The 22,923-nt window shown below is 39.6% G+C and overlaps 1 protein-coding gene across 7 annotated transcripts in view; it reads right to left on the reverse strand.

The window, feature by feature from the left end:
* Positions 1–22,923, reverse strand: part of TBC1D5 (TBC1 domain family member 5) — a 498,316-nt gene that overhangs the window by 81,146 nt on the left and 394,247 nt on the right. For all 7 annotated transcript variants that reach the window (XM_064490964.1, XM_064490965.1, XM_031470042.2 and 4 more), the window contains one exon: positions 5,361–5,446. In XM_064490964.1, coding sequence (XP_064347034.1) covers positions 5,361–5,446 — 86 coding nt within the window. The remainder of the gene's footprint in view (positions 1–5,360; positions 5,447–22,923) is intronic.

The following is a 22,923-nucleotide window of genomic DNA, read 5'->3' on the forward strand; positions in this document are numbered from 1 at the left end:
TTTCATTATTGGTATCAATTATGTCGTTCACACTAAGCTCTGATACGGGGCAGAGCAAAGCGGGAACATCAGCCCAGAGAAAGAATGCTACTGCTGATCGGGTGCGCGGCGGGTCAGGAGCCGAGTTGGGTGTCTTCCATCTCCATCAAGGCTTCCTTTAATCAGATGAAATATCTGACCTTGGTGACATGGAACTGCTTAAGCAAGTTAAAGGGCCTACAGCTGTGGAGCCTGTAAAACGGCGCCTCTGGAAAAAGGGATGCGTGATCTTGAGACACTACTGATGGCTCCGGTGTGATCATTTCCTCACCTCGGCAGAACAGGAAAAATTACACTTTTGAAGAAATTGTGTCATTTTCAAAACAGAAAATCCATGAATATCTTGGAACACAGAAGGTATGTGACTCTATTCTTAATATAAGAGATTGCAGTATTTAAAAACTACGAAATTCTGATCCATGACCACTCAACTGGGCATTTCAGCAGTCACAGACTCCTAATTAAATCAGATGGGTCTTTCTGAAGACTGGTCACAATTTAGATGTGCTTATTTTTTTATAGCAGCAATTTGTGGTTATTTAAGGACAAAATTGGAACACGATTTGAGTGTTAAATTGTTGTTCTGAGCTCCAAAGCTGAACGACTAAGAAAATGTCAATTCCCATTTTTAAAAAGAAATTTGCAAGTAAGTAAGTAAAAATCAGAGCACAGTGCGTATTACCCACACACGTAATGGAAAATCTACCACTAAAATACCTAGGCACTTGCTTTTAAAGACTTAATTATAGCAATCCATGGTAAAGCAGAGGAGAGAAATCAGGCTTCTTGATTTCTCGAGATATTCTTATCCATGAAATCACATGTCATCTCTGCTTCCTCATCCCTGATTTGGATAAGCAACACAAATAGAAGCCCACTGTTGGAGATGTAGCGAGTATCAGCTCCCTGCTTCCCAGGTGTCTGCCTGGCTCCTGTCTGCCCTCTACTTCCTGATCACTGCTGGGGGTTCCCCCAGGGGGAAGTATTTTCCCTCTGGACCAGCCCCACTACCTGTCTTGCTACTCAGTGACAGCCCCACTGCATAACTCTTCAATAGCTTCTAAAGAGCTAAGCAAGTAGGTGTGAGGCTAATTTTATGGCTGAAGGGTCCAGCCTGGTAAAAGCACGGTAGGCATTCAATAGTGAAACGGGGACTTTACCAACAGTTTTGAAGCTACAATAGTTTTTTGATCACGGATAAAGCAGTGAATAATGTGGTATTTATAAAGGCTACATGTAGAATTGGAAGTAATATTTGGCAGGATTATCTACCAAGCTTGCCTCAATTTACACTCCCTCATTTGGCGACTAAGGGTGTCCATGCACTTTTGCTAGCTTGTTCATTCATTCATTCGTTCATTCATTCTAAACCACTTTACTGAGGTATGATGGATGTACCACAGCTGTACACATTTCATGTGCACAACTTGATGGGTCTGGAGGTAAGCATACATCCATGAAACCATCACCGCGATCTACGCCTTAAACCTACCCATCACCTCCGAAAGCCCCCTCCTGCTCTCTTTATTATTATTATTATTATTTTAATTTTTGTGATAAGAACACTTAACATAAGATCTACTCTCTTAGCAAATTTTAAGTACATAACAGTATTATTAACTATGGGCACAAGGCAATGGGGTAGGTCTCTAGGACTTACTCACCTCTGGCTTTTATTTTTAATTTGCTAAATGTGAAAGGTGAAAAATGGTACTTCGGAGGTGTTTTAATTTGCACTTCTTTGACTAATTATGAATGTGGACAGCTTTCTAAATGTTCATTTGCTGTTTGCAACCCTTCTTTCATTGAGTGCCTACTACACTCCAGGCACTATTTCAGGTGCTGAGGATACAACAGTTAACAAGACAAATGTGCAGAGTTGACATTTCAATGCAAGCAACAAACAATAAAAACATGCAAATAATTGAATAAAGTTTTTTAAAAAGCTAAAACTACCATTTCAGGCAGTAAGAAGTGCTATGAAAAAAACAAACACAGTAACAAAGCAAAGCGAAGGGACAGAGTAAAGTGGGGCAGCAGAGGGAGGTTCCGGGAAGAGATGATCTTTGAAAATAGACTTAAGAGGTGTGTCACGCGGATTCGTGGGGAAGAAGCCGGCACAGGGAAAAGCAGGCTCAGTGCTCCCGGCGTGGGAACGTACGTGCGCGCGCCTGAGGACTGGTCACAGGCCAGCGTGGCGGGAGTCTGGCGGACCAGAGAGGGGAGCGGTGGGAGCAGACAGGGTTGGAGAGGCGGGGGCCGGGTCACGTAGGGCCTGCCCTGCAGAACCCTGGAAAGGCTCTGGATTTTATCCCAGATTTCCTGGGAAGTCACTGAAGGGCCCTGAGCAGTAGTGATGTGATGAGGACTTGCATCAATCCGGCTGCCGGGTGGAAAGGGCATGTGAGGAGGCACGGGGCGGACAGGGGACTGTGGGTGTGAGGTGACCCAGGACCTGGAGGCTCGGGCTGGGCGGTGCAGAGAGAGGAGGAAAGAGACTTACTTCTGGACACAGTCTGGACAGGATGTGCTGATGGACCCGACGTGTGATGTGATGGGGAAAGAGGAATCAAGGGCGATTCTAAGGCTGAGTTAGCTGGGTCATGACGTACTCTGTGATGGAGACACATGGGGGAGTGACAGAGTGTGGAGGTGGGAACGTTCGAGTCTGGAGGTCTGGGGAAGAGGTCAGACTGAAGGTACAAATCATGCCCCTTCAGTCACAAGGGGACTGAGAGCCGAGAACCCGACGGAGACCCTCTAAGAACTGCGTAACTTCTTAGACAGCAATGAGCTATTGTCAGGCACTTCTACTACAAACACTTCCCCACTTTTCTGTTTGCTTTTTGATTCGGTTTATTCCTCACGTATCTGCTTAAAATCCACCGGCCCTTCCCTTTGTGATATTTCCTGTTACTTTTAAGGTCAAAGAGTCTAGTGCCTAGAAGTCAGATAGACACTTGTGTATTATTTTGAGGTTTGCTTGTTTGAGTGAACTTTGATCAACTCAGAATTTATTCTGGTGTTTGTTACGGTTACAAGTGTGTATCTTTTCAAAAGATTTGTCAAGTTTCACAGCACTATCTACGAACCCACCTGCCTGTGATGTCTTCACATCCTACACTTCATTTGGTTCAGTTTCAGTTTTAAGCTTTAAAATCGCAACAGTGACGGACGATGGGAACCCTTCCTTCCAACCATCACAATGACACTGTGTAGAAGAATCTCAATGTGCTTACAAGGAAATATATAAAACAGAACCAGCATTTTTGAGAAGAAAAATGCAGGGACAGAAAGCTAATTGGAAGAAAGATAAAATGTGAAGGAGAGAAAGCAAAGGGTACAGTCTATTTCCTTTTTTGAAAAAAAAAAACAGTAGGTGTTGAAAAATGTAAAAAGATAAATAATCATGCGCACATACAACAAATATTTATGAAGTAACTTCCCCACACCAGCCAGCACTATTCCAGGTGTCCTTAATGGTGAGTTAGACAAGGACCTGCTCTCAGGCACTTACACTTCAGGGGGGAAGTTGGGGAGAGAGAGAAAGTGGGTGCTTGGGGGAGTACTGAATGCTATGCAAAACGATGGGGTGGGCTGATGGCGCAGAGAGTGCCCAGGAAGCAGCCTGAGGGAGGTCGAGAGGCTTCAGTGAGATGATACTGGGACTGAGCCACAAGTCTTGAAGGGGCAAAGGAAGAGGCATTCAGGAGGGGGGAGAAGAGGGAAGTGCAATGGCCCCAGGCAAGCTCTAGAGGGAGGGAGGAGAAGGAGGGGTGAAGGAGGTGAGGTCAAAGAGCTAAGGGAGGGGCCAGGGGAGGGGCTGGATTATCAGAGGTATTAGGAGGAAGCCTTCGGAGGGGTTTAAGTGGGGTTGTGGTACCATCTGCTACAAGCTGAGAGTTCGTTGGTTATTATGTGAAAACTAATCTGGTGGTGATGGTGGTGGTGGTGGTGGTGGGTGGGGGGGCGTGGGCTGGAGATTAGGGGAGAGAAGGGACTCTAGCTAGAAAGATCTGGTATAAAGAAAGTATCTAAAATAAATACACTGCTCTTTTAAACCTATCAAAACTAAATATTCGACATGATGGGGAGGAAATACAAGTGACCAGACTGTGAGATTCCTGCAGACAGGGAGTCTTGTCTGGCTGGTTCACTGAGTGTCTCCAATGCCTGCAATAGTGCGAGTCTGGCATTCAGGACAAATGTGTTAAATTAAATGAACAAAGTGACTATCGGGAATAAACTCTTATTTGTAAAACAAGAATCAGACAAAATGAATAAACAGAAAAGAGCTTCAGAGAAGCCTCGTGGGCTATAGAACTGGTCTCATAATTACGCAGTTCATCAAAATGTGAGACAGACTTCAATCAAGGATGGGTAATTTAAAAATAACGTTACACTGAAACAGCGTTCAAATTACAAGTTTAAATTTAGCTGCTTTCTTATCAAAGTCTTCTCACCTTTTAGACTGTGAGTTTCTGTGTGTTGGGAATTACATCTTCTCTTGACTCTCCAAGTCAGAGCAGAACACATCTGTACATGTATTCCACCAATGGATGTTTAGGTCATTGGAATTCTACTGAAGAAAAGCTAGCACACAGGCAAAACGCCGAAGGAGGACGATTCAGACAACTTGCAGCACTGATCACGACTAACATTTTAGTCTCCACAGCAAACTTTGAAATTACGTTCTCATTGGAGATGGTTCTGGTTTGACAAGTTAACTCTTGAGACAGCTGAGTACAGTATTATGAAAGAACAAAACTGTTCATCAACCCTTTATGCCAGTGTTCATTTCTTTTAAAAGTACGATTTTAATGTTTTTTTATTCCTACAGTGACCCTTAAAATGTCTATGTATGTAATCACAAACGCGCACACAAGATGCATTTATAAGCATATTGTGTAGTTCTAAAGACAGTTGGGAAACCCAATTTCAATTTTGCTACTGAAATAAGTTAAGGATATATTACAGAACTGCCTCTTTTCAATCAACAGCAAGGATCTAGAAAGAGATTATATGAGTAGGCACGATTTATTCAGGTTTATTAGTGTTAGAAAGATGAAGTTGTCAAACTTCAAACCGTAACAAGCACTCTATTCACTTAATTTTTCATCTTACCACTGACATCAACGTGTATCTTTTTCCCATGCCTTTAAAAAAACTGGGATAATTTATTTAACAAAGATTCATTACATGCATTAACCACTGATATGCTAAAATCTAGAAAATTATTTTCAGCAAATGTGTAAAATTTCCTAATGATCTCCAAGAATATCTTAGTGACTTATAACCTTCATCAGAGAAAGAGGACTTACCGGCTTTTATTCATGAGGTCTGCTCCTCGTGCTTTGTAATAATCTAAATTTGGATGGAATTGATAAGTCACTGGTCTTGGATTTCTCTAGAGAAGAAAAGCAATAAATTAAAATGTATAAGGCTATTTAAATTATACATTAACACATAAAAGGCTGAAACAATTGTTTCTATATTCTTTCAGAAAAACATGTAAAATAATGAAGTTCAATAATCAATGTGCTTATTGAAGTTTTGTCTTAACTGATTTTAGTCTGATTAAACAGTGAAATTGTTTTAATATATTTTACTTTTACTTGTCTCATAGTTTACATAGATTTATTCCTTTCATTAGATTTCTTTTTGATAATTTTGATCACTTTCAATATGTCGCTCCAAAGACAATCAGGTAAAATTACAATAAAACTGAAATATTATATGAGATGTAACACCAGCACAAGCTATGCTTAAGGGCTAGGAGACACAAAATGTCAAGAAAGCTGCATTTTGGAGGAGAGCAATAATCAGTTTTTTTTTCCATTCTTTTTTTTTTTTAATTAAAGTATAGTCGATTTACCATGTTGTGTTAATTTCTGGTGTACAGCATAGTGATTCATTTACACACACACATACATACATACAGACACATATATATCCTTTTCATTACAGACCATTACAAGGCATGGAATACAGTTTTTGATAACCAGAATGCTAAATATGCCCGCTAGATGGCACACCGAGTCTTTCTTCTAAAATGAACGTATTATTTCAGAATTCATCAATTCTTTTAAAGTTAGTAATTTCTATGTCATCTATTCTTATATACGAGTTTAATAAGTGCCCAGGTAGTGGAAATATTAGCAGGGTATCACCACAATACAAAAGCAAACTGACCAGTGCACATTTTCATAAAAGCAGCAAATTCACTGTACTCTCTGGCATTTAATATTATTGAGCAATGTGCTGAAATGTCCTTGAATCATAAGGTTGGGTGTATCTATTTAAATACGTTGCTATTATTTAATGTGTCTCTTTAAATGTTTCAAGTCCCTCAGGCAAACAAAAATTAATCAAAGGTATTTCTAGTTGATAACAACACATTAATAGCATAACTTAAATGAATACCATCATCTCCAAAATGTTAAATTATATATATATTTCGTTTAAAAAAGTTTTTAAAGACTGAGAAGTAAATGTATTGCAATGTTTACCTGAACATATAATTCAAGTTAATAATTTGAACCAGAGCACTCCCTGTCCTTTGAGATCTGACACAGAAAGCTACATTTTCTCTTAATAGAAAGTTACCAGTATGCTTGGATATCACTCCTTGGAGACATAATCCCCAAGACACTGACACACTTGCATGTTGGTGGGGGTGTATAATTGCTAAGGTTAAATAGTTTGAAATTCATCAAGCTAACAAGCTGCATCTTAATGCCATGATGGACCTTTTCTTTTTCTGCTGAAAAGAGAATATTTACACAGCTCAACCCTTTCGTATCTCTTCCAAGTCAGCCCTAATCATCTGACAAAAATGACAATCCCTTGATTTAGCTTCAGCTACTACTCCACTGGTTTGGTATTCAACACAGTTCTGCAATAATCACATCTGAATTGCCTTGATGAAGATAACTGATGCTTCCATGACTACCATACTGCTAAGTCTAACAGCGTAACTTGCCTCTGCCTAGGAGCTGCGTAGGCTTCCTTGTGGTGGCTGATGGCAACCCGGACCCGAGCATAACGGAAGCATGAAACAGAGGTCAAAGCCACTGGCAGACTGATGGCGCATTCATGATTTACGTTAAAAATGAACTTTCGTAGGACTATCACTCGTGACGAACTTTGCTCTTTCTTCTCAGTGCCTGGAAACATTTTGCTTTCGCTAATACAAAAGGCTTTTCTTCTCTGACTTTAAACAAATTAATAAAGGATCACGTTACCTTGTGTTCGGAACAATGAAAGAAGGGAATGCATAGAGCAATTTCTGGAAACATCTTTATAGAGAAATGACAAGCAATTCAAGACACAAGTGCTGATCTATCTAAGCGCTTAAAGCCATTATTAGGAATAATGATCTAACTGGAACATATGAATGAGGCTCAAGTATCGCTTTCACTGCGGCCTATTGAAATTCCTAGGAGAGTTCCTGGTAGTAAAGGGAGAGGTAGTTTAAAGTGCCGGTGTACTAGGATGGGGAAAAAAAAATTGAAATATAATGTTGAAAAACTGTATTTGAAATGTAAGGAAATAAATTCAGAAGTGACAGCTGAAAGGTATTCAACAGGGTTTTCTATCTGAGATGATGGTAAGTACGTGGACACAGACAGATGATGCAGACGAGCCCTGGCCGGGAGAGGTGTCGCGCGGCTCACAAACGCAAGCTTCACGCGTAATTTACACTGTCCAACAACCACGTTAAAAAAAAAAAAAGGAAAAAAGCTGAGTGAAATTAAATGGAACAATATTTTGTTTAACTGAGTATATCCCAAATATTATGATTTTAACATGTAATCAAATATAAAAAATATTGAGATATTTTATATTTTTTCTTTTGGAAAAAGTGTTTGAAATCCAGTGTATCTTTTACTCCGACAGCACAACTCAGTGTGGACCGGTCACACTTCAGGTGCTCGGTAGCCACACATGGCTGTGGCTACTGCCATGAACAGCACCGAACTCAATGTCTGATGGGCCTGTAAACCAATAAATATGTGGCCCTAGAAATCAAGGCACAGACACGAATTTACAAAAGGCACAAATGCTTTTCTACATTAAGATTCACTCCTGACAGTTCTTTAATTCACCTATAATTCTTCTCTTTTAATTAAGTTAGTTTTGTCTCTTCTGAATAAGGCTTTAAAAAGTCAAAAAATTTTGGAGCACTAGCTTCTCACACACCTATGGACCAGAATGATAATAGCAGTGGTTTCCTAAGAGGGATGAGATCAAATGAGCAGAATTCTAATCTTATGCAATTGAAACATTTTAAAAAGACAGGGATACTTGCTTTTCCTATTTTAAAGGATTTTTCCCCAAATAAAATTTTACAGAAATATGCTTTGATTTTTAATTTTTGTAGATCTGAAATACCCTCTAAAATGTAAGAGCCACTAGAATTCTACACATATAAATGTGTATTCTACACATATGTAAGAAAGACCAGACCCCATGACAGCTGTAAGTTCTCACTGTGTAGGACATGTGTTGACAAATATGTCTTTGCAAAAGACTGGAACAATTAGTAATTATTTTAAACCCATTTTCACACAGTCAGGATTTCAAACATTATATAATAGCTTTTCCAAACCAATGTAGATTAAAAAAAGTTTTGTTTTGGAGAATTTTTCTTTGGAAAGATAACAAAATGGTAATCATACCCTAACCGACGCTAGTCTGTGTACAGAGGAATATCAATTATGTTTTACAGCCTGAGAAGTCTATATAACCATACACGAACATGCAGAAATTACAAATTCAATCCATCCGGGGTTGACCATGCCTTTCCTAAACCAACCTGGATGGACCTGAAATAAATCTTCCGTGAGACTGCAGCTAATTAACTTCCTAAGTACCACTCAATTCTTCTCTGTTAACAAGCTACTGGAGCTCTTCTTAAGTCTCTCTCTTCAGCTTTTCATTTTATGACAATATAAGAAGAATGTTGAAACTCCCACCCATGGCATAGATGGGCAGAAATTTGGGGAGGCATCCTAAAGCCTTGTGGACAAAATGACTTACGGAAGCAGAAGAGATAATGGTAGAAACGAGTGTCTGAGAGGGAACTATATGGAAAAAGAGAACCAAACCAAACTTATGTTGTATTTCTGAATTTCCAAAATGCTGTTGTTAATTTGGTGTGATCAAATCAATTTACAAGTGCTTAAATGACAGCGATCAATCGTAGGGACAAAGCTAATTGAAACCTCACCTCTCTGTTACAGGTAACGTGCTTCCTTCTGAGGTCTAAAGCTGCCCTTTAACATAATGTCAGGTCAGACACTCTGCCCCTTACGAGTGTGATTTTCACGGTGGACAACTCCCTTCTGCTCTACTCTGTAAAGGAAATCTGTAGATCTGCATATAATCCTCCTTCCCGCCACCCTCACCCGCGTGGTGATGTTTCAGTATTTTGAGTTGGAATCCCCTTTGTGGTGGTGGTATACAAATATTTCAGTGCTAACCCACCGCTAAGTACAACCACCTACCAGATGCTACAAGAAGCACAATTAACCACAAGATGGAACGTGATAGCTTTCCTTGTTCTGAGCCTAGTGGAACCAAACACATCCAATGGAGGTCATCACAAACAGTACTTCCTAGACTGGTCCCCTGACTCTGGTCCCTCACCTGAGAATGGTTATCTCCTTCTGAATTGCTCCAGAAAGACAGGAGTCTGAGGTCCTTATCCTGCTTTGAACCACTCAGTGCCTTTCCAAGGCCTCTTTATTTGTAAACACATGCAGAACCGAAAGGAGCAAAACAAAAGCCATTCCAGTGATGCCAGCTCTAATTTCTGAATGTCTCAGTAGGAGCCGAAGAAGAGTTAAAGCTTTATGTTAAAAACAAAGGGACCAACCACTGTATATACAAATAGATAAAAAACAAATTTCGTCTGTATAGCACAGGGAATTATATTCAATACCTTGTGATAACCTTTAATGAAAAATATTAAAATATATACATGTATCCTCATGACTGGGACATCGTGCTGCACACCAGAAACTGACACACTGTAACTGACCATACTTCAATTAAAAAAACAATAAATGAAAGGAAACAACAACAACAAAACCTCCAAAAAACAAACAAAAAACCGGACCAGGCAAACGTAACATCTGCTTTAGAGGCACAGGCTGCCTGGCCCGGGAAGCCAGGGGTCAGAGGTCAGGGAGGCTCAGGTCCAGATCTGGCCCATCCACTGCCAGCTGAGCCGCTGGGAGGAGTCTGTCACACTCCCAGCCTGAGTTTCTGCACCTGCAAAACCGCGCTAAGGATTCAAGGGGACACTGAACACTAGGTGCACAGCACAGTGCTGGGCACTTCATAAAAACTCCGCAAAATGGGAGCTATCATCCCCTTCCGATACCACCGAGCACTGACAATCAGACCTCTGACAGCAGTTTGACGGAACGAAAACTTAAAATCCCGGATAACAGACAGGTACAGAAGGCGCTGTTGCAGACTTCTGATAACATATAAATTGAGGGTAGATTTTATCAAACATTATTTTTTTAAAAAAGCAAATACACATATTTAGGAAAATATATCATGCACACTGGATCTCACATGTGGGGAGAAAAACTGTCTTCTTTCTCAGAAGAGGAGTATATACATACATTTTTTAATAATTGTAAAACCACATACTATTAATGCACACTTGTTTGCCAGCTTATGAGGTTACAATAAAGTTCTTTCCTACAATATGTCCAAATTATTATTTTTATATTTTATTGGTCACACTTTTTACATTAAATGAAACTGATACAAAGTTCCTGTAGCTCTTGTTTAATAGAAAAGGTTGACTTCTACTTACAGTATAAATATATGTTGGGCGTGAAGAAAACATTTGACAGGTGAAGAATTACCTTGTTTTCCTTCCTTAATATCTTGGTACCAACTCTTAATTTTTAGCATGCCAGATCAGAAAAGGGGAAAAAATAAGGCTCAGAAGGAGAAACAGCACTGTAAAAATATGTCGAATGTTTCTCTTTGATGAAAAATGAGGCTCTGATTTTAGTGAATATGTTATTGCCTCAATGCTGGGGGAAAAGCAACCGTCATTAGAAAAACGAATTGCTCAGCTGTTTATAAGCAGAAAGCTCTGGGGGAATTTCTCAGGACCCCAAAGGCGAAGCATTACAGGGTTATGCAAACATATGTTGCAGGTGTTTTAGGGGAGACAGGTGGGCAAACCTCAGCCCTGGAAGAGGAGCTAGTTTCATGCGCTGTAGCGGAAACGAGGTAACCAAAATGCATCCAAGTGCAAGGATGATGCCATGGCACCAGCGAACCCGGGCTGCGGAGCAAAAACTCTCCCTAAAATAATTATCTTGTTAGTGCCAAGCAAACAGCATTTTCCCCTTCTTGTAGTTTTATAGAAAACACACACTGCCAATTACTTTTTCTTTTTTTCCCTAAACTAAAGGTATTTTAAACCTGGAACAAAGAACAGCCTGAAATAGCGATAATTATCCCAAAAAGATAAGGATGAAGTATTGTTGCCTTTATTTAAACAAATATTTCTAAGGAGACAGTTTGTGGTAATCGCCCCTCTTTGGTTCACTAGGCAACATTAGATTTATCATAATTCTCCTAAAGCCGAAGATATTTCTATATTAAAATGCTAATTTTGTCTTTTCTTTTGCCTGTAATTAAAGCTGGGGAAATTTGTGATCTGATATTCACTGATTGCTAGAGGGTCCGCAAAGGTCTCAACATTTCTGTTTCTTATCGCCACATCCTGCCCTCTTCATTAAAATTAGATGGAGTAACACAGTGGATCAAAAAGGCAGACAGTATAGTCCAAAATGTTCAAAACATTCCCTTAAAAATATATATATATATAAAATAAATGGTATTATCTAGATATTGCTGTCAAATCTAGATCTGCATTTTATTTCCTTCATCATTTATCCAAGAGTTGACTTCCTTTTTGTTACTTGCTACTGAGACAATACTCATTTTACTATACATATTTACATGTAATAGTGTATCAAGCCTTACCTTCCCTACCTAAACCATTTTTCTTTTTTCTTAAACAACTCATACCATGAATTAAATGTCAAGTACTTTGTATGAAATAAGTTAAAAAAACATCAGACTTGGAAACAAAATCTAGTTTGATTTTTTACAATATTACAAAATCCAAAATGTGGATACAAAGCATTATTCACGTTAACATAGATCTTCACCAAAAAAAGGGAAACAACTCTTTGTGTAACAAGGTTGTAAATTGTGATTTTATTTCAGTACCAAGATTAAAATGACCTCTGGTCTAAAACTAAAAATTCCTATATATTCTGATAGTAAACATACCTTACAAATATTAGGTATTAAGAATCTTAGTGCAACTGACAGAAAAATTTAGGTAATTCCAACCTCTTTACCTACAGATTAAGACTTGGAAAAAAGAGAAAATTTAAAAGACCTTAAAAATAAAAAAAGGAAGCAAAAACTGTTAACTGGTAAAGACACAGACAAAACCCCTGAACCCAGGCCAGCCTCATTTTACATACTGAATAAGCCCAATTCCCTAACGTGACATCCCCATCCCTGCCCTGGCAAGCCGAGATCTCAGATGGCTGAGAAGCATTTTAAACCACCTGTGCATTATGCTCGACTGTAGCTTCATACAATAAACAGGACACCGAAAGAGAAATAAAATGTTTTCCTTTTTCTGATGTATTTACATTTTGAATTCAGCATGCAGGGAGATGCCAGATTAGCGTGCCCCCCAATATATATGTATGTATATAAATAAACACGGGGAGCAGTTTATGTTTACACATTCTGTTGGTTATTAATCCTGGGCTTCAAGATACTCCTTTTAGATCACTAGGTAGCTCTGTTCGGCAGCGCTGAACTCTTCACCTTTTTCCTTCCTTGAACGTGTGCAGGTTGGGGAGGTTTAAAGACATGTGGAAACCCATCTCTGTTTTTCTAAGAGGAAGGTTCCCAACATTCAAGGAAGGACAGAAAAGAAAAAAAAAAAAAGGGAAGAGGCACTCTCAAAACACATTCTTAAATATTCCAATTTGGGAAATGGACTTAAGAAATGAAAATTTCTGCTACAAAAATTACCATGGTAAATTTTTCATTTTAGAAACGTTGAAGTAAGTTTAAATATATTATCATCAAAATAGAAGCAATTTACAGAATGGCTTTAGGATTTCTGAATCCTCAAGAGTAAGTCTATGTGACCCCATGGGACTGCGAACCCTGGTGTGACGAATTCCACCATCTCTTCTTCCCTCTTCGTGACCTGCTGTTCTAAAAAGCTGAGCTGCACACCGGGGCCTGGAGAATGAAGGCCCTGCATAGTCATAGTTCTAATGCAATTTTGGGGGTAACTTCAACGATAAAACATCTTGCAATTAAAAATTCATTTATTATATAAATCCACTTTTATTACTAAGGGCATTCACTTACACACTCATTTTTGTGATACTTTCTAGAATAACCATGAAGCATCAGTACTGAACTGTGAAATGTCCAAGTGAAGAGAGAAAACAGAAGGCCAACATGGACAATTCAGGTTAGAGCTACACTTTCCTGAGTGAGACCAGTGTCTGCTTAAGAAAGTGTGTCAAGTGAGACCCAGAAGCCACTGAGAAGAGTGTTACAGATGGACTCGTGCCTTCCTGATGGCTTTATCCTACACTTCATTGTCATTATAAAAAAGAACACTGACATCAGGTATGAACTTCTCGAAAGAGCAAAGATGGCATAAAATATTTTCCTTTTAATCAACAGCCTTTGGCCCAGCTCATTGGTAAAAGCAAAGCCCCCTCAAACACCCAGTGAGACAACGGGTGCACCCCCGAAGGCTCACACAGCATCTGTGTGAGTGGTTCTTAGCCATCCCTGCACCATGGGCGCCACTCTGCCTTACGGGAATGAATTTGGCCCCCTTTTCAGAAGAAATTTTTAAATACCTAAAATAAAATACATAGGGTTATAAAGGAAAACAATTATACTGAAATACAGTAATCAAAATACTGAGCAAATTGATAACATAGTGAAATGTGCTTTTTTATTAATGTATTAAATAGGATATAGTGGCTGGTCTCATCATTACTATAATTTAGAAGCAGTGATGAATATAAATGGTATTTCAAGACATCTTCATCGGCTATTATGTGATATAAAGTGTCTGTGCTGCTGTCGGTGACAATGTTTCAGAGGCTGCTAATGTTACTGCTGTTTGCTGTCTTCGTCCATAGTTGAAGAAAATAATCAATTTTAGTAAGGGCTTAGTGAAACTAAAGATGTAAATTTTTCTCATTCAAGTTCTTAAGACTCCCCTGAATTCCATCCATAGACCATTTGGGGGCCTCTTCTCAGGAACCTGAAAGGTGGTTTTGGATAATAGCTTTCCTCTTGGGAATATGGAGTTTTATGGGTACCACTGGGTTAGTTTATTAACTCTTCTGCTGAATAACTACGCAGGGGTGACAGTTAACATCTAAAGCAACCACTCTGGTGAAGGAAGGCAGCTAGCCATCAGGGTAGTTTGGGGAGGCAGAGGGAAATGCTGGAGAGAGCCCCTGCTGTGCCGGGCCTTAACCCCTCAGATGCTGGATTTCTTTACCTACTGATACAGAACTATTTCAGCATCTTAACCATTGGTATAGCTGTAACACCAGATGAGCAGCAGCCCCAGACAGAAATAATATTTGGGAGTAGGGAGCATCCAGATGTTGAAGTTTTGCTCTTGGAGTGTCCAGTGCCTTACCTGAATGTAGGAGATGTGAGGTGGGAGGGAAGAGGGGGGTGAAGGGGGATGCTCCCACTGAATGCAAGGGCAGTGGAGTGAGCCGTCCACGTCTGGAGGGCCCACTCTCTCTGTGCTACATTCTCTGAGATGGTATCCATCGCTGCGGGGCAGGTGATAGAAGCCAGATTTGGAGATGGGAGCTCTGTAAGTGGGGCTGTCCACTCACCACTTTTTTTTCAAAGGTAGCTGAACTTTCTTGGTCTGTAGCCAGAAATGCTTCAAGAAAATACCTCTCTTCTGAGGTCATTTTTCTGAAGAAGCAAATCATTTCGTTGGGGCTCCAGGTCCCCTTTGTTGGGAAATTGTAGCAATGAGAAGAAACAGGACTGCATACAACTTGGTAGTGATTCAGAAAGAAGAAAGAGAAGGCCTTGGTAATCATCCCACCCGGGTTAAGGGGAATCTTTGGAGGCCCTTTCTAGCAGTTATTCTGTGTGGAAGCACAGAGCTCTTATTTCCTGATGGACACTGCATTTAAAACATCCTTAAGAGAGATGACTTATTAAACAAATGGAGAAAAAGTAATGTATAAAACAGCATACAAAGTATAATTTTTCATACTTTGCAGACATTGACAAGACGATCTTAAAATTCATACAGGACTGCATCTGACTCAGAACAGCTAAAATTACCTTGAAAAAGATAAACAGAGTTCATGGATTCCTAAGTCCTGATTTCAAAACTTACTACAAAGTAATCAAGACAGTATGGTACTAGCATGAAGGACAGACATATAGCTCAACGGAATACAGAGTTCAGAAATAAACCCTCACATTTATGGTTAAATTTTGACAAAGGGGCAAGACAATTCAATGGGGTAAGAACAGTCTTTTCAACAAACAGTCTTTTCAACAAAACTGATGTCCAAATGGAAAAGAATGAAAGGAACAGACCTAAATGGAAGAGCTAAACCATCAAACTTTCAGAAGGAAATACAGGAATAAATCTTTGTGATCTTGGGTTAGGCAACGCCTTCTTAGATAGGACACCAAAAGTACAAGTGATAAAAGACTGGTAAGTGAGGCTTCATCAAAATTAAAAACATTTGGGCTTCAGCGGGACACCATTAAGAAGGTGAACAGACAGAAGAGAAAAAATATTTGTAAATCATAAGTCAGATAAGAATCTTGTATCCCGAATGCACAAAGAACTCATAATTCTACAATAAAATGACACCCCAATTAAACATGAGCAAAGGACCCCAAGAACCATTTCCCCAAAAAACAAGTACAAATGACCCATAAGCACATGAAAAGATGTTCAACATAATTAGTCATCAGGGAAATGCAAACCCAAACCACAATGAGATACCATTTCACATCCATTAGAATGGCTATAATAAAAAAGACAGATATACCAAGTGTTGGCAAGTATGTGGAAAAATCTGAACCCTCCTCATACACTGCTGGTGGGAATGTAAAATGGTGCAGCCATTTTGCAAAACAGTTTTTGACAGTTCCTCAAAATGGTGAATGTAGAGTTTCCATATGACCAAGCAATTCCACTGCTAGGTATACGTCCAGGAGAAATAAAAACACCTATCCACTACAGATCGTCGTTCTGAGTGAAGTAACCCAGAAAGAGAAAGAAAAATATCACTCATATATGGAATTAAAAAAAAAAGAAGAAAAAGAAATAGAAAAAAAAAAGGACACTGTGAATTCACCTACAAAACAGAAACAGACTCATAGACATGGTAAACAATCTTATGGTTACCAGGGAAAGTGGGTGGGATGGGATAAATTTGGGAGTTTGAGATTTACAAACGTTAGCCACTACAAATAAAAACAGATTAAAAGAAGTTTCTGCTGTATGACACAGGGAACTATGTTCAATATCTTGTAATAACCTTTAATGAAAAAGAACATGAAAATGAATACATGTATGCATATGCACGACTGGGACACTGTGCTGTGCACCAGAAATTGACACCTTGTAACTGATGGTACTTCAATTAAAAACAAAACAAAACAAAAATGTGTCCACACAAAAACGTGCACAGGAAATGTTCACGGCAGCATTATTCGTAACAACTACAGAGTGCAAACAACCCAAATGCCTACCAATTGATGCACTGATACTCCAATGTGGTATGCCTATGATTTGGCAATAAAAATGAATGAAGTACCAATACATGCTACAGCATGGACGGACCTCAAAAACATTACGCTAACTTAAGGAAGCCAGCCACCAGCATCCACACCGCCACATACTGTATGATCCCATTTACACAGAATATCTAGAATAGGCAAATCCACAGGGACAGGAGTTAGATTAGTGTTCACCTAGGTGGGGGGCGGGAGGAGTTTTAGGGGAGGGGAGAAAGGTAGGGGACGACAGCTAATGGGTACAAGGGCTCTTTTGGGGGATACTGAACATGTTTTTAAATTAGATTATGGTGGTCGCTGCACAACTCTGCAAATATACTAAAAACCACTGAACTGTATGCTTTAAATGAGTGGATTTTTACTGTGTGTAAATTATATCTTAGTCAAGCTGTTGAAAACAAGAAATTTGATATCTACTGGTAAATGCATACACACAAACACACACACTTTTTTTTTCCCTAGAAGAAAAGGATGGACGCAGGTGAAAGAGGACTGGACAGAGACTTTTTTTAGTTGAAGTAGAGTTGATTTACAATGTTGTGTTAGTTTCTGGTGTACAGCATGATTCGGCTTTATATACATACACACATATACATTTATACACACATATATACATTTATACACACACACATATATAGTCTTTTCTATTATAAGTTATTACAAGATGCTGAATATAGTTCCCTGTGCTGTACAGTAGGACTTTGTTATTTATGCATTTTACATGTAGTAGTGTGTATCTGTTAATGCCAAGTCCCTACTTTATCCCTCCATCCCCAGAGATTTCGTTTTTCCACTTTGCATGTTGCTACACAGCTGTCATTCCCTTATCAGTGCCGTTATCACTCCACGCCCATCCCTCCATCAATGGGAGTTATTGCTACAATGAGCTCACAGGTAGGGACCATTTTCTGATTTCTTATTTATACTTCTGTGCACTAAATTAAAAACAAAGCTTAATTTTAAAATTCTACTTAGTATAAAAGATAAGAAGTATTTCATATCCTTCTTGGATTAGATTTTGTACTCATCACATCACATATATTGTAGGTTAAACAGGTATGAAGAACACAATTCTGGCTGAACTTGTTACTCTTTTAGCAAAAGCCTGTTGTACAGTGTCAGGCTTACTTTATTTAGACTACCTTTTTGGCCCCATGTAGAACTAGCTCTTTTCACATAGGCCTTCGAAGATCTGCAAGTTCCGATGCCATCAAGCTGAACTTTGAAGGTCACTTAGAAGTCTTAAATGGCACCAACTATAGGATTTCACTACAAACTCACATATCTACCCATCCACCTACCCCACACACAAAGGGAACCTTATATAACTGACAGTAACTCTTTGTGACCTTTGAAATAGACCCTCAATTTCAATCCTCTTGTCCAGTTCTTTTTATATTCATCTCTCCACAAAAACTCCCAAGCCTCCGTCCCCGGTATTATCATTTCAGACCACTTCTTAGAACTCCGGTCCCAGGACACGAAACATCTGGGGCTGGGCGAGGTCTATCTCTCTGCCTCCCTGCCTCCTCAGTGACTCTGGGGCAGGAGCACACTGCTCTGTGACCAGGACCCTCACTGTAGTTCAGGCCTGTCTTAATTTTTGCCTTGACCATATCACGTCTCTAATCTCATTCCCCTCTGATCCATACATATAATGAATGCCACCAGAATTACCTTCCAAATATATGGGCCTGATTGTTTTTAGTCCCCTTCTTTAGTTCTGAATCAAGTCTCCATTGCCAATCGAATAAAGTCCCTATTTCTTAGCATGATATTTAAGGACCTCCACAACCTGGGCCCTAAAGTACAACTCACACCACCCACTATGCACCCTACATTTCATTCACAACTATCTAAGGACGTTCCCTGAATCTCCAGACATAAGGTCACACGCTCCCTCGGATCAGGGGTGTCTATTCATTACTCTACTTCCTGGACTCCTCCTCATTCTTAGTTTAAATGCTTCTCCTACACAAAGGCTTTTGTGAATTTCCACATCACTCTGCCACCTCCATTCCGACAGCAGGCTCATTTTAGGTTAATTCTGCATTTATCCCTTCTTGCCTTACATTATGGTTACCTGTGTACATGTCTGTCTTCTATGTAGAGTGTAAGTTCACTGAGGGCTGAGCCATGTCCAGATCTCTGTTTGTATCCTCTCTGTCTCTTCCAAAGTGTGTGGTACACGGTATGTGCTCAATGACTGTCTGTGAACTAGGTAAACCGAAGAGCTCACCAGAGTCTGACTATTAAAGAAATAGTTGCAGAGAAGTAGGGTGAAGATATATCTGACCTGCACGTACACATAACTAATGGAAGGCTCAGAGAGAAGGCACGTCTTAAATGCCCACACACATCCTTTCCTCAGTATGACGCCAACGATGCTGCCTTGACGCCCATTTTAGAAAGAAGCTCCAAAAAGGCTAGCTGGCGACATGTGTGGTCTCCAAGTTTTACTGGATGAACAGAATCCTAACTCCCTGCATCCAATATGTACTCTCATGGTTACAATTCAGGTAACAAAAATGGAAACAAGTCGTGAGTAGTCACAGAGGCAGCTTGTTTCAACGGGGGAGGTTAGTAAGCAGAGGGCACATGGGTTGGCCATGACTACCTGATCATCCCTGTTTGATGGGTTATTTCATAAAGGAGCAGCTGGCTGAGTGGATGTGGATGGTCCTCTGCTTTATAAAGAAAAATATAGGCAATATAATTAACTTTTCCTAATTGAGTTGAACTCCTTGCAGGCAGTAGGTTGTCTGACTTTATTTTATTTTTGTGGTGTGATGTTGTTTTTGTTTGTTTGGGTCTTCATAGGAGTTTTACTAGGAAACTGTGAGAAGCTGCATGCCATTTTAAAACCAAGAGGTGCTATTTAAGCTGGATGGGGAGGAAGGTTGGGAAGTGTTGCCAGCAGAAGAGGGGCAGAAAGAGCAATCCAAGCAGCAGGAAGACAGCCCAGACCTAGGGTGAAGATAGTATGGAAAGAAACATTCTTCTGTCTCCATCCATCCATCCACTCATGAATCCTCCCATCCATCCATCCACAAATTCATCCATCCATCTACCCATGAATCCTTCCATTCACCCACCCATCTATCTATCCATCCATCCAACCACCCATGAATCCTTCCATCCATCCATCCATCCATGAGTCCATCCATCCATCTACTTATTCTTCCATCCACCCACCCACGAATCCATCCACCCACCCACGAATCCATCCACCCACCCATCCATCCACCCACGAATCCTTCCATCCCACCCACTCATGAATTCTTCCATCCATCCACCCATGAATCCATCCACCCACCCATCCATCCATCCAACCACCCACGATTCCTTCCATCCATCCATCCATGAATCCATGAGTCCAACCATCCATCCACCCATCCTTCCATCCAACCACCCACCCATCTACCCATGAATCCTTCCATCTGTCCATCCATGTATGCATGAATCCATCCATCCATCCATCCACTCATGAATTCTTCCTTCCATCCATCCACCCATGAATCCATCCATCCATCCATCCACCCATGAATCCTTCCATCCAAAGACTTCCTAGGTATCAGGCACTGTGCTAGATACCAGGAGTACAATGGTGACACAATAGTCATGACTCTACCCTTAAGGACCTAGAGGATGAGACAATCAAATAATCACACACATTAATGTAAGACTGTATCTGTGCTGAGTGCTTAGAAAAGGAAGTATATGGCACTATGAAAGTGCATAATAAGAGGATTTTTTTTCATCAGGGAGATCAGGGAGGGCTTTCCAGAGGAAGTGACAATGGAACAGCAATCAGAAAGAAGAGTGGTTGTTAACTAGTTTGTGCGGTGGGGGAGGGTCATGGAGAGAAGCAGTGCAGCAGTGAGGAAAGATTTTGTTATTCTGAGAGCTCGCATCAACTATGAAAATGTGACTTCTTTTTCTAGATGGCACTATTTAATAATCAATGATGCCTAGAACCTTCAAACTTTAGCTGTATATATACAACTACATAAAAAGCTATTTTTAATTTTAATTTTAAAATATCACCCAAAACAATACACTGTATCACTAAATTACTTAGGAAGTTCACTATGTCAATGAAAACTGAAAACTAAGAAGTTGCTTATTTACGAGGCATTAATTAAAACCCTAAATGTAAAGAAAAAACCTCCACAGCTTAAATACGCCCCAAATGCAGTCCAGGCCATTCAGCTGTGCTTGTCTCTTACAGAAAGTCCAGAGAACATCAGTGATCACTGACTGGTGCTCGGCCATCTAGGCACTTTACAAGCATTATCTTGTACAGAATTTTCACAACAAACTCATCACCATTTAATAAGTGAAGAAACAGGTTAGGCCAAAGTCATGGAGATAGTAAGGGTACAGCTAGGACTGGAATCCATCTCTATCTTCAAACTTCTTTTGGCTGCACACAACAGTGGCTGGTCTCCCTTATATGAATTCACGCAAGTATGAAGAATGCTGGTAATTAATTCTCAGCTTACTTTTTGGGCTCAATAATCATAGTTCCATGTATAAAGCCTTGATTTTTTTTTGTAGTGTTATCTTTTAAATAATCAGTTTATATGTCTTCCAGTAATACCTTACAATGTTTCACATCTCAAAATTAAGAATAAAGAATTGGATGTATTACTTTAGTAAGGATTTGGTTGGGAAATGCTACAGGATCTATGGATTTGCAATTAATTTTCCCTTTGCTGTCAACACTAGTTGATTCATTTTCAGCCCTAGATTCCATACTCTCTCCATCCACTCCTCAATCATCTACAATCTTCTTGCTTGTCTCTTGTCTGTTTTCTTCACACGTCACTTTTCAGTCTGAAAGATCACTTTATTTCCCCTTCAATGTGCTCCCTAAATATCTCAGCAACTTTCAACAGAGTTACTTGTTTATTTTTAATGTCAGCTGATCTCTCTACAACATGTGTCACTAGCCATTTCCATGTTCTTGGGATGATCTACACTTGGGCAATTCTAATTCTATTTTCTGATGTGGTGTATAACTATATACATATATATATGTATGTATATATATATGTATGTATATATATAATGGAATACTACTCAGTCATAAAAAGGACAAAATCTTGTCATTTGTGACAACGTGGATATACCTTAAGGGTAGTGCACTAAGTGAAATAAGTCAGAGGGAGAAAGATGAGTACTGTATGATATCACTTGAATGGGGAAGACAACAAACAAAATAAATGAACAGAACAAACAAATCAAACCAACAGGTAGACACAGAGACCAGATTAGTGGTTTCCAGGAGAAGAGGCAGAGGAGGGTGAAATGGGTAAAGGGGGTCAACAGGACGTTGACAGATGGAAACTAAATTTTTGGTGGTGACATTCTAGTATACACAGAAGTAGAAATACAATGTTGCACATGTGAAACTTATAGGGTATAAACCAATGTTACATTAAAAAAATAAAAATTAATAAAAATTTAAAAGTAAAAATAAAAAATTAAAATGTAACTCTCTCTTCTCATGGTTTTCCCACATTCTGAGTCTTCTCCACGGGCTCCTTCTTCCTGCCCTGATTGTTCTGTCCTGTGATTCCCTCCTCAGCCCTCCTCTGATCTCCCTGATGTATCATTTCTGAAATTACCTACATTTTCTCAACTACAATTAGTACCCATATTCCAAGATTTCTAAATCTATGTCTCTGGTCCACATCTCTCCTCTGAGCTCTAGACACACATTCCCAGGTGCCTTCTGGACATCTCCTCTTGGATATCCCACTACCTACTCAAAACTAACTCACATTCAACCTTCTTATACCTAAACATTCTTGCAAACTTGCTCATCTGTGTATTTTCCCACCAACTCAATCAACAGGTGGGTATCTGGGAAATGCAACCAACTGTTCACCACCCAAAGCTTTGGATTCATTCACCAAGCCTTTGTCGATACTTTTCTACATTATCTGTTTTCAAGAAGCTCATAATTAA

The sequence above is a fragment of the Camelus dromedarius genome, chromosome 2, assembly GCF_036321535.1.
Source record: "Camelus dromedarius isolate mCamDro1 chromosome 2, mCamDro1.pat, whole genome shotgun sequence".
NCBI lineage: Eukaryota > Metazoa > Chordata > Mammalia > Artiodactyla > Camelidae > Camelus > Camelus dromedarius.